The following is an 11,613-nucleotide window of genomic DNA, read 5'->3' on the forward strand; positions in this document are numbered from 1 at the left end:
CCAAAAAAAATATAAAGCAGGCACTGTAAAAGTCGTCACTTGACAGCTTTGTGTAACCTCGCTGTTTGTTTTCAGGCCATAGACAGCATCCATCAGGTTGGGGTGTACTGCCTGGCTCTGGTACCTGCTAACACGCTTCCTAAGGCTCCCCTCGGCGGCATCCATATATCTGAGACCAAGCAGCGCTTCCTGGAGGGTGCTTTACACCCCTGCAATGTCCTTATGTGCCCTCACACATGCGTCACTAACCTGCCCAAGCCGAGACAGAAACAGCCAGGTAGACCACAAGACACCTCACTCTGAGATCAAAAACACAACAATAATTATTCCAATATGTTTGCCTTAAAATGATTTTTGGTGCTAACTTCACTGAGATGTATGATGATGATGCTTTGGTTGTGCTGGACAGAGGTTGGTCCTGCTTCTATGATAGTGGGCAACCTGGTGGCAGGCAAGAGGATAGCACAAGCCTGCGGGAGAGACTTGGGACAGCTGGAGGACAATGACCAGGCACGTAAGGTAGATAGTCATCCTCATTTCATCCATGCCACACCTCTTCTCACACACTGCAGACACAGGTAAGGATCCACACCTGAGGGAGAAATCTGAGTCTAGATTTATGTGCTCTTCAGTTGGTTGGACAACCTCAGTCAGGAAATTGAACAGCACGGATGTTACAAAGACGAGTTGCCTGGATCCAGCCACTCTTACTAGATTGTATGATGTCATCTCAACAAGAACAAATTAAGTTGCTGAATTTCATGCAGATGCTACATGATTTAATTACGTTCACCATAGAAACATGGAATTATTTAGTTCAAATTACAAGTCTGGATCTTGTGCATGTAACAACCACCCAATTTCATTTTTTTGAGTCGACTCGCTAAATTCAGAAGATCACATTAGATGTCAAACCACAGGAAAATCACTGGGGTTACAAGAGGCAGACAACCACATCACGTGTATGCTGTTACTATTTCTTATGGTTTAACTTGTCAAGGACAACAACATAAAGCATCATCAAGCATAGCTTTCCTACTTTTGTTAAGACTGTATTGACAGATTAATGCCATGGTGGTTCGTGCTGTTGCCTCAGAGCAAGAAGATCCTGGGTTCAAATCCACAATGTGGCAAAGTTTGCAGTGGGTTCTCTCTGCGTATTCTGGTTTCCTCTACAGTTAAAAGTCATGCAGTTGTAAGGGTAGCTGGTTATTCTAAATTACCCAAATGTGTTGAAGTGCAAATGGTTGTTTGTCTCTGTATGATAGACTAGTGACCTGTCCAGTCTGTACCCTGCTCCTGTTACCCTATCACTTCCACAGCCCAGATAAAGATAAGAAGATGGGTGGATTGGAAGTTGCTGTAAAACAAATTTTTTTGTTGAACATTATGTAATATGAATACAACATGTACTACAGACATAAGTTACATTTCATTCATTCAACAAGATTATCATTGGTGTAAGAAACAAATATTTTACTAGTTCATGTGACAAGACTGACTTTTGATGTGCCAAAGTGTTTAAACAATATAAGATGAATTTAAATAAATTTAATTAGACTAACGTGGTGCAAACATGTTGATTGAACAAAAGTCAAATTAATTGAATGTTAATGTTAATATTATGTTAAACCTACACACATATATCGTGTTGACACAACACAACCAAGATGGATTAATATAACATGATTTGTTTAGATGGAATATAAGTGGCAAGATAAAATTACCTTCATCCAATGAATTATTTTTTTGAGTGTACATGCAACTGAGAGATGGCCTTCCCTTCTGCAAAAAACACAGGCATCACATAACTCAGATTGTTTTCCCATCATGCATTACACCTTTTTGCCTTTTGATCATCATCTGCACATGTGCTCTACCCCTTAAATGTTTCTTATTCATGTGCAAAAACAGCCTTGTCCCATTATGCAACAATATTTAACACCATTTATTAAGTGAGACAAGATATTTTTTGATTTATTGATTTATTGATTAACATTCAAATTCAAATCTCAGTGAAAACAGTGAAAAAAAACCAAAAAACAAAAACAAACAAACAGTGAAAACAGAACAAAAATCTACCATAAAGAAAGAAAGCATGAGACAAGGCTAATCAAAAGGTATTGGCTGAAGCATTTGCTTATTACGCCAACCCTTTTCACAAAATATCTTTTTGTATGCAGCTCCTGTACACAGGGCTTGAAGAAAATAATAAAACAAAGCAAAAACCAAACAAACAAACAAAGAAAAAAAAAAAAAACAAAGAAAAAAAAAAACTTTCCACCTTAGATAAGTAACTACATCAAAGCAAAAGAATCAAGAGGTTGTTGTTTTTTTTCTCCTTTTTGCTCTTTTCATTCTTGATTTCTATATTTTTCTATTACTCTATTTTTAAACATGTTTTTAAACAAGGAAAATGAACTACACCTTTTTAAATCACTGTCATAACTATTCCACAGGTTAACTCCTATTTCTGTGTGACACTTTGATATCTTTGTAGTTAATTTTGTGTTTTCTTCCTTTAGTTCCTCTACATTCAGGATGTGCTACAGTGGAGAGCTCAGGCCACTCCAGACCATCCTCTGTTTCTGGTTCTCAATGCTAAGGTATTGTCTGTACTGGGGTTTGACTTAAGAAAGATCAAATACGATCGATAGAAAGATCTCTAAATAGAATGTGGTTTTGAAGGTAGTAACACTGATGTGTTATTACAGTAAATTTCCTTGAAATTCAGTTTAAAACCTTTTTACAAAAAAAGATTGTTGTCTCAGGTTTATCTGTTACCCTGATTCAGTTAAATTAAGTGAGTCATGAATAAAGATACTTCATTAAAGTGATGCAAAACTCCTGCAACTCAAGTTTTCATAAGAGGAAAGAAAAAAAGTTGTAATGCAAAGTTAGCTTGTTAGACATTTGTGGACTGATAAATCTTGATAATGGTGAATTAAATAAAGAGAACGGTGCAGATATATGTTACTCTTGTGCTTTCTCGTCAGGGCACAGTGTCCAGCTCAGCTTCCTGTCTGCAGCTGCACAAGCGAGCAGAGCGAGTGGCAGCAGCTCTGATGGGACGCCTGAACACTGGAGACCACGTAGCACTTGTCTATCCGCCAGGTAAAAAAACAAACATCTGCTGCCCTGTGCTTCTTGGCCTTTTAAAACATCCTCACTCCATTGGGTTTAAGAGAAAAAAAATATATAAACAAACATTATGTGCAGGAATTGACCTGATTGCCACTTTCTACGGCTGCCTGTACGCTGGCTGTGTGCCGGTCACCGTCAGACCGCCGCATCCACAGAACCTGGCCACCACTCTGCCCACCGTCAAAATGATCGTTGAGGTAACACAGAGGCTGTTTGGGGACACATCAAGTGCTTATGGCAGTCAATGTGGATTGTATGCATTAAAAAATACATTAAAGTCAGTGATCTTCAGATGTATCTGTGCTCTGTTAGCGACGCTTTACTGTCTAATAGAAAACAGTGTGAACAGCAACACAACATATGTAGTTAGATTCTACTATCTGTGGTAAAGGTCAGCAAGTCAGTGTGCATCCTGACAACCCAAGCAATAACGAAGCTGCTGAAATCCAAAGAAGCTGCTGCTGCTGTGGACATCAAGAGCTGGCCCACCGTGCTGGACACTGGTAATTTATGTACACACACTCAAATGCTTAATATCAATTTCTGCAGTGAACGTTCTCCTAATTCGCTTGTTCTTCATCCTACAGATGATCTCCCCAGGAAGAAGAGCCCCCAGATGTACAAGCCCCCAACCCCAGAGATGCTGGCTTACCTGGACTTCAGTGTGTCCACGACAGGCATCCTGGCAGGGGTCAAAGTATGTTGAAGGAACTGTCTGGTTCAGTAGATTCACATGTTGCCATCATATTGCCTCTTTTTGTTCCTGTTAATGCACACCCTGAAATGGAGGGGTAGGATGTTCCAGAGCTGGAACTGAAAACGCTTATGAAGTTCTAGGTGGGATCTTGGGACTACGAAGAGCTGTTGGTCCAGTGACCTAAGCAAATGACCTGAGACGACCACCACGTGAGAGTGATGGGGATAATCTGAGGCTAGCCCATTAAGGCACTCATGAATAAGATTTTACAATTAATCCTGTTACAAACAGATATCAAGTGTATCATTATCAGAAAAGGTGGCAAATGCTTATCTTTAGACATATATATCAGGAGACTAATTTCCCCCTTTAAAACCCCTTTTCCCAGGATGTTAGTACCTATCAGACATGTAACTAACTACAACAATCTACTCAAGAGGCAATAAAAAACATTTGATCTTTTGAAGGGTATATAAAGAAAATAAGGTTTGAAGTCCTTGATTTTAAGCACTTTTCTTGCATTCAGTGTCAGGTCGCAGGACATTTTAACATTAGCTGTACCTCTTGTTCACACTTAATTTGGAAAAACTGGATTCAGATACTTGCCTATAAATGAAATGAACTACAAAAAAAAAACTATGAAGTCCTATTTGACAGATTTGCAAGTCTAATTAAAAAGAGGAACAAACGGCATGTTTGACTGGGTGAACTTCAGCACGTTCTGGAGTTATGATTGATTTTATGGGACAACAGTAAAGGCTTAAAAGGTTCTTAGTCTGCTGTGAAGTAATGAATCCCTGAATGTTACTGCAGCGCCCAGTCTTTTCTTTTTTTATATCATATTGTCTCTTCTAGATGTCTCATGCTGCCACCAGTGCCTTGTGTCGCTCCATTAAGCTGCAGTGTGAGCTCTACCCATCCCGGCAGATCGCCATCTGTCTGGACCCGTACTGCGGCCTGGGCTTTGCTCTCTGGTGCCTGTGCAGGTAGGGGCTCTCAACAAACGACCACCAGTAACATTTGAAAATCTGGACACAGATTATTATCTTTTCTTTCTGTGGATTCCTGTTTACTCTCTCGCCTGCATCTTCTTGTTTCAGTGTGTACTCGGGCCATCAGTCGATCCTGGTTCCACCGCTGGAGTTGGAGAGCAACGCATCTCTGTGGCTTGCAGCCGTCAGCCAGTACAAAGTGCGCGTCACGTTCTGCTCGTACTCAGTCATGGAGATGTGCACCAAAGGACTGGGTTCACAGACAGAAGCACTGCGGGTCAGTTTGTCTCTTCAGCTGTTGAACAGTGTCACTGCGGGGAAACAACAAACCACAGCGTTTTTCTTGCACAAAATTGAAGTGATTCTCTTCAAATAGTCCTTTTCCCTGCGGTGCTGTTGCAACAGCACCATAATTATCAAGACAAAGTTAGGGTACTCAATGGTGAAGCACTTCACTGCTCCGTGTCTGCCTGCTGATTACTGTCTGCAGCACTTAAGACTGGTCTGTCTGTGGTCTAATAGATGCCTAATGAAAATAATTATTAATATTAGAACACAGAAACGATTTTTCTCCTTTTTTCTGCAAAGACCAAAATAATCTTATCACTCTCAAGTTCGTAGGTTTTGCTGATGCTGATCTTCTTTTCCCCCATATCCAGCTGAGAAATGTGAACCTGTCCTGTGTGCGTACCTGCATGGTGGTAGCAGAGGAAAGGCCCCGCATAGCCCTCACTCAGTCCTTCTCGAAGATCTTCAAAGACCTGGGGCTTTCACCGAGAGCTGTGAGCACCACCTTCGGCTGCAGGGTGAACGTAGCGATCTGTTTGCAGGTAGGCCCACTGGTCAAGGAAAATTAGAAGCGAAAGGGGGAGGGCTGGGAAAAGTTCAGAATGAATGAATGTCAGTGTTTTAGAGCCAAAGCAGGCCATGAATCTGGGCAAAGATTCATGGCAAAGATGTTAATGAAATTCTTGTGCGGTGTCGGTTTGACAGCACTTCATAAAAGCATGAATGTTAGTGATGTTGAACTTGGAAAGTTTGTGGATGCTTGCATTAGCTGAGAAGAATAAAAGACAACAAGATGTAATTATTGATGTATCGATGTAAAGAAACTGAAAAAGTTAATTAGAATTCATCATAAATCCATCAAAAATTAAGATTCGATTAGAAAACTGCTACGCAGTCCAGTTGTTTTTTGTCTCTGCAGACAGCTTTGTTTATTTTATCTCTAACCGATGGATTTCATTTCCTCGTTTATTTAACTGGCTGGTTATTTTTTCTAGCTCCTGCAGTGCAGCTCTGTACACACCCTGAAACACAAGCCAAAACACTTTAACTGGAAAAAATGGGGCATTTAAAACTTTTTATTAAATAAAACTATTTTATTAGATAATTAAAGCGTGAAATACAAGACCTTGATTTACCAGCTCACTGCATGTTAAGGAAGAGTTTAGAAAGTGCAATGGTTCATCTTACATTTAGTTCCAGTTTATAAAAACTGTGAAATAAGTCGTGTTTTGACTTTGACTTTTGTCAGTTTTTGGTCTTGTTCTTTTGTTTTATAGTTTTATTTATTTTTTTCAGTCCCTGATGATTTATGTGTGTGTCTGAGTGTGTATGAGAGTTGCCCACGTATCTGAATACATACACATATATCTCTTTATTTATCTGTCCTGCCCTGTCCTGTCAGCCCAACAGGTTAGGGAAACTGGCTGAGCAGGTACTGTGTGATAAGAGTGGCTGTTTGCTCTGCTGCTTGGTCTGTTTCTGTGTGTTCACGTTTGTCATTTATTTTGCATGAAGTTTTGTCATGCTTAGCCACAGTTCACTATTTTTTTCAGCACTTAGCTCGTTTTTTTTCCTCTTCCCGACGAGCTTCAGCTTCTGTATCGCTATTTATTTCAGCCGAGTCCTGCTTCTATCAGCTGGCTCCTGATCATTGCTCTACAGCAGGTTTAGATACATGATCCACACATAATACAATGAGCTGGCTGCATGAACTCTGCTGCGACTCAGTAAATTAGGGTATAATCAGTAGAGTTTATGTCGTACTTTCATACTTCAATCCACAATATTATACAAACTAACAGGGCATAATTGTTTGTGTGTCTTTTTATTCAGTTTTTAGGATATATAAATGTTTTTCAGCTTTTTGAACATATTTAAAATTTACCATATTTTGTTTTTATCTTGTTTTCAGTATATAGACTAATGAATTACTTATGTATGTTCTGAGGAACCTTTATGTTACTGACAGGTGGTCGTTCAGGTAGACGTGCTCTGCTTAGTAAACTGAATCCTGCTTTCTGTGTTTGGCTGTGACTCACAGACCTCGGTGCAGCGACTCATTGCTGGCTTGTGCTCTGGCTGTAGACTGGCAAAGCGAGTGATGGAAAACATAACTTGTTGTGACCAGTCTCACAGCAGTAATGATGACAAATCCCACACAAAGGGATCTATATCTGACAGCTGTAATCAGCACTTGAAAAATGAATCACTTAGAATTCAGCTGCACTGAAGTACTTTGATTTTTAATCAAAACAAATGATGTTTAGACTTTGTTGAGTCATTTTTTATAAGCATTATTATTTAGAATTTAAATAAATGTTCCAGGTTTTCCCACAGAGCAGGTGATGGAGGTATTTGTGTTTACATGGCCCAGGTTTTGCCAGAGTCCTAACTATCGCAGCCTGGCTGGTTGGCTTCTGGCTGCCCCTTGCTTTGTCAGCAGTAGTTTCATAATCAGCTTCCAAACCCCACTCCACTTAAGCAACATGCAGCGTTAATGCCACAGCTGTAGCACATAGGTTATTGGCTCATATCTGGATCTGCTTGTTTCTTTCTTTTTTCCCCAGGGTACAGCTGGACCAGATCCAACCACAGTTTATGTGGACATGAGAGCACTACGGCACGATAGGTGGGAACACTGTGACAGTATGCATTCATATACATGCATTTAAAACATGACCCGACTTTGAACTAATTAGTACTCAAAGTTTTTTTCTTTCTTTTATTTACGTGTCATATTTACAAAAACAGTGGATATGACGTTGCTCACTTTGTCTTTTCAGGGTTCGCCTGGTTGAGAGAGGGTCACCGCACAGCCTGCCACTGATGGAGTCTGGAAAGGTACGGCCTAATTTAAAACTAAGAACTGAAACACAGCAACATAGTGTGTAACGCTGCTGCTTCCAGGGCTTTTTTTGTTAATTTGAGTCCTGGCTGTCTGCTGCTGTAGATCCTCCCTGGAGTAAAAGTCATCATTGCAAACACGGAGACTAAAGGACCCTTGGGAGACTCCCATCTAGGAGAGGTGAGTTGGTTTTTAAGAGAGCAGAGCTGTCAGTCAGTCAGTCACTCTTTTGTGTGCTTAAAGGGAACCTGTCGTGCTTGTTTCCATCTCCAGATTTGGATTTGGATGATTCACAGTTTAAAAGAATCCATATTTATCTTATACTAGACCTCGGTGAAGTCCCTCAGTCCATCCACTCTCTAAGGCAACCTCTAGACAATAAGAAAAACCACTTATTATTCAGTCCCCTTTAAAGCAGGTTACAGTCGCTTTCTGCAATAACCTAAAAACATCTTAGAGTTAAGGTGTTTTGTTTTTTTGTTTTTAGCAGCAGAATTCATTCAGCACAGTAGAAGCAAATAATAATAATAATAATAATAATAATAATAATGGATTGGATTTTATATAGCGCTTTTCAAGGCACCCAAAGCGCTTTACAATACCATTATTCATTCACTCTCACATTCACACACTGGTGGAGGCAAGCTACAGTTGTAGCCACAGCTGCCCTGGGGCAGACTGACAGAAGCGAGGCTGCCATATCGCGCCATCGGCCCCTCTGGCCAACACCAGTAGGCAAGTAGGGTAAAGTGTCTTGCCCAGGGACACAACGACCAGGACAGAGAGCCCAGGGATCGAACGGGCGACCTTCCGGTTACAGATGCGATTCCCAACCCCCTGAGCCACAGTACATATCAGTGCTGCTTTTTAAAACATCTTGCTGAAATTTGTGTAAAAGCTACACAAAGTGACCTTTTAGGCTGAACAGCAGTTCAATGTTAATGTGATTAATTTACTTGGCTCTTGGTTTTTTTGGAACAAGTTTGCAGGGTTCTTTCAGCTTCTCCCTTATTTGAATGTAACAGTCACCAATTGTAACTAATATGTGTATCAGATCTGGGTGAGCAGTCCCCACAATGCCACAGGATACTACACAGTTTATGGGGAGGAGGCGCTGCATGCTGACCACTTCAACACCAAGCTGAGCTTCGGAGACACTCAGACAGTCTGGGCAAGGACCGGCTACCTGGGCTTCCTGCGGCGCACTGAGCTGACCGATGCCAGTGGAGGTGAGTGACCAATGCTTAGTCTAACTTAAAGTCTGCAATCTTTCCACGGAAAGCTAATTTAAGTATTTTCTAGTATCAAAACGTAAACTGAACAGTCTGACTGTGGGTGTTTGTGTGTCTCAGAGCGTCACGACGCCCTCTATGTGGTGGGCTCTCTTGATGAGACTCTGGAGCTGAGGGGGATGAGGTATCACCCAATTGACATCGAGACCTCTGTTATCCGTTCTCACAAGAGCATAGCTGAATGGTGAGAAACCTACAACACCTTTAGTCGCTAGTTGTCAATATGACAACAGAGATTTATTTACTTGATCAATTTTAAAAATGACGAAGAAATATGAATTCTACATGACTTCTCTGTATTTACTTTCATCCACCATCCTCCTCCTCCTCTCTCCAGTGCGGTGTTCACATGGACCAACCTGCTCGTGGTGGTTGTAGAACTGGAGGGATCTGAGCAGGAGGCCCTCGACCTGGTGGCCCTGGTCACCAATGTGGTCCTGGAGGAGCACTACCTCATCGTAGGGGTGGTGGTGGTGGTAGACCCCGGCGTCATCCCCATCAACTCCAGAGGGGAGAAACAACGCATGCACCTCAGAGATGGATTCCTGGCTGACCAGCTGGATCCCATATATGTGGCTTACAACATGTGAGGAGCTAATTGTGGCAAGGTTGACCCCCACTACCCTATGTGGCTTTATGACACTACAGGAGACAGCAGGACAAGCATCTACAGGGGCTTGTAGCAGTTGCAGGCTCGATCTCTGGATGGCTTCGGTTGTGCAAAAGCGATCTGCCCGCTTTTTTTTTTTCTACTCGTGCAGGAAAAATGTGAAAGAAACATGGATGCAAAACTTGGACACAAACCTCAAGCCTGTTTCTCTCAATTTCTGGTCTCAGCAAATAACTTTTTAAAGGGCATTCTTGTGTTATTGAAGTGAGTTTTGTATGTATGACAAAACCTCATCTAAACCCAGGACACCTGAGAGCGGCAGAGCAGGTGGTTACGGTATGATACAGCGGTGTGCCATTGACATAATTTATTTTGTCAATCTCAAAAATGTTGAATGTTAACTGTGTTTGCCAAACACTTGTGCCATAGAAGAGAACTGATGCCAGTACCCAAACCCTGACTCGAATGACCTCCGACACGTTTCATGTTCAGCCTCCTGCACCATTACTGGTCCAATGCTTTTCACGGGATTTGCCGCTACACCTGTAGGAGCAGCTGCACCCTGAAATGAACCCCAGATTTTTATTCTGCAGCTCAGTACAGATCAAGTTATCGCAACAATAAAGAAGCACACAGCAGCGGCGTCCGAGGAGAAGGAGGAGCAGTTCGTGTTATTTTCTTTTTCGCTCATTTGTGCTTTAGTTTGTAGTGCCAGTAGCTTCCACATAATGCTGTGGTAACTCAGTCTCATCGTTTTCTAATTCTGAAATGTGTAACAGAGTTTTATGTGAACAAAAATGCAATATGAGTGATGTGAAAGATGAATGACTGCATACAGTAAGTGCCGATCAGTCGAAGAATAACGTGCTAAACGATAAAAGCCTTAAGTATTTTTTTCAGACGTCTGTTCCAGGCCCAGCTGGAGTTTATCAGCTGTTGGATATGGGGGGGGGTAAATATGCAGATGGAGGTTAGAAATAGCAAATTTCGCTCTTATCGTACCCAAAGGTTTGCATCTTTTTGGCTAAGATAAATATACTTGATCCTAACATCAGCCATTACAAACACACACTCATTCATTCCATAAATATTTTAATGTGCGTCCCTGTCAGCTGTGTCGAGTGTGTGTTTTATAGCAAAAGACTGGAAGAAGTGGGTGTGGCTTTTGTTGCAGAATGTCAGACTCATTTTGAGTGACTGAAAGTTGTTGGGTTACATTTGTCATTAAGGCAAGTGTCTAATATGCTCATAACACCCTGACCTCCCATCGTATCACGTCAACTTTCTTGCTTCTTTTTTCTATGTGCACAACCCTTCAGAAACCGGCATCAGCCTGCTGTAAGTATGTACAGATTTTGTGTAAATTATTGATTGAAGGATTAGACAACAGGAAGCAGAACACAAAGACTAAATCTGGTATATATGTGAACTTCTCCCTTACAAACAGAAGGTTATTTGCAAAGGATTTTCATGTGGAAACACTGGAAGGAGACGTGAAAAGCCTTGTAGACATTTTTATGGTATGAAACAACAGCAGGATGAGGTGAAGTACACGCCAAGCACAAACAGAACACAGTTATGCTCTGGTGACGGCGGAGATGTCACAGCCTTTACAGCAAAACGTTGTTAACATATGGAAAGATGCATTTGTCTGATATATGGTTAGTTGTCATTATTTTCATAACATGATTTCATAATGAATAAAAAAAGTTCTTTTAACTTGAAGCCTTTCTCTTCATTGGTTA

At 41.2% G+C, this 11,613-nt stretch overlaps 1 protein-coding gene across 7 annotated transcripts in view; it reads left to right on the forward strand.

Annotated features, from left to right (window-relative positions):
- Window positions 1-11,593, forward strand: part of dip2a (DIP2 acetate--CoA ligase A) — a 91,040-nt gene extending 79,447 nt beyond the window's left edge. For 3 of the 7 annotated variants that reach the window (XM_085250348.1, XM_085250351.1, XM_085250354.1), the window contains 17 exons: window positions 76-277; window positions 410-519; window positions 2,526-2,606; window positions 2,997-3,114; window positions 3,220-3,341; window positions 3,536-3,647; window positions 3,732-3,841; window positions 4,697-4,827; window positions 4,942-5,110; window positions 5,493-5,663; window positions 6,524-6,553; window positions 7,689-7,750; window positions 7,905-7,962; window positions 8,072-8,146; window positions 9,021-9,195; window positions 9,319-9,442; window positions 9,596-11,593. In XM_085250348.1, coding sequence (XP_085106474.1) covers window positions 76-277; window positions 410-519; window positions 2,526-2,606; window positions 2,997-3,114; window positions 3,220-3,341; window positions 3,536-3,647; window positions 3,732-3,841; window positions 4,697-4,827; window positions 4,942-5,110; window positions 5,493-5,663; window positions 6,524-6,553; window positions 7,689-7,750; window positions 7,905-7,962; window positions 8,072-8,146; window positions 9,021-9,195; window positions 9,319-9,442; window positions 9,596-9,848 — 2,103 coding nt within the window. In that variant the 3' untranslated portion in view covers window positions 9,849-11,593. The remainder of the gene's footprint in view (window positions 1-75; window positions 278-409; window positions 520-2,525; window positions 2,607-2,996; window positions 3,115-3,219; window positions 3,342-3,535; window positions 3,648-3,731; window positions 3,842-4,696; window positions 4,828-4,941; window positions 5,111-5,492; window positions 5,664-6,523; window positions 6,554-7,688; window positions 7,751-7,904; window positions 7,963-8,071; window positions 8,147-9,020; window positions 9,196-9,318; window positions 9,443-9,595) is intronic. The other 4 variants (XM_085250350.1, XM_085250352.1, XM_085250349.1 and 1 more) reach the window with 3 other exon arrangements.
- Window positions 11,594-11,613: the final 20 nt, after the last annotated feature.

The sequence above is a fragment of the Mchenga conophoros genome, linkage group LG16, assembly GCF_057382185.1.
Source record: "Mchenga conophoros isolate Kocher_MC1m ecotype Shallow Benthic linkage group LG16, M_conophoros_male_GT1.1, whole genome shotgun sequence".
Lineage (NCBI taxonomy): Eukaryota > Metazoa > Chordata > Actinopteri > Cichliformes > Cichlidae > Mchenga > Mchenga conophoros.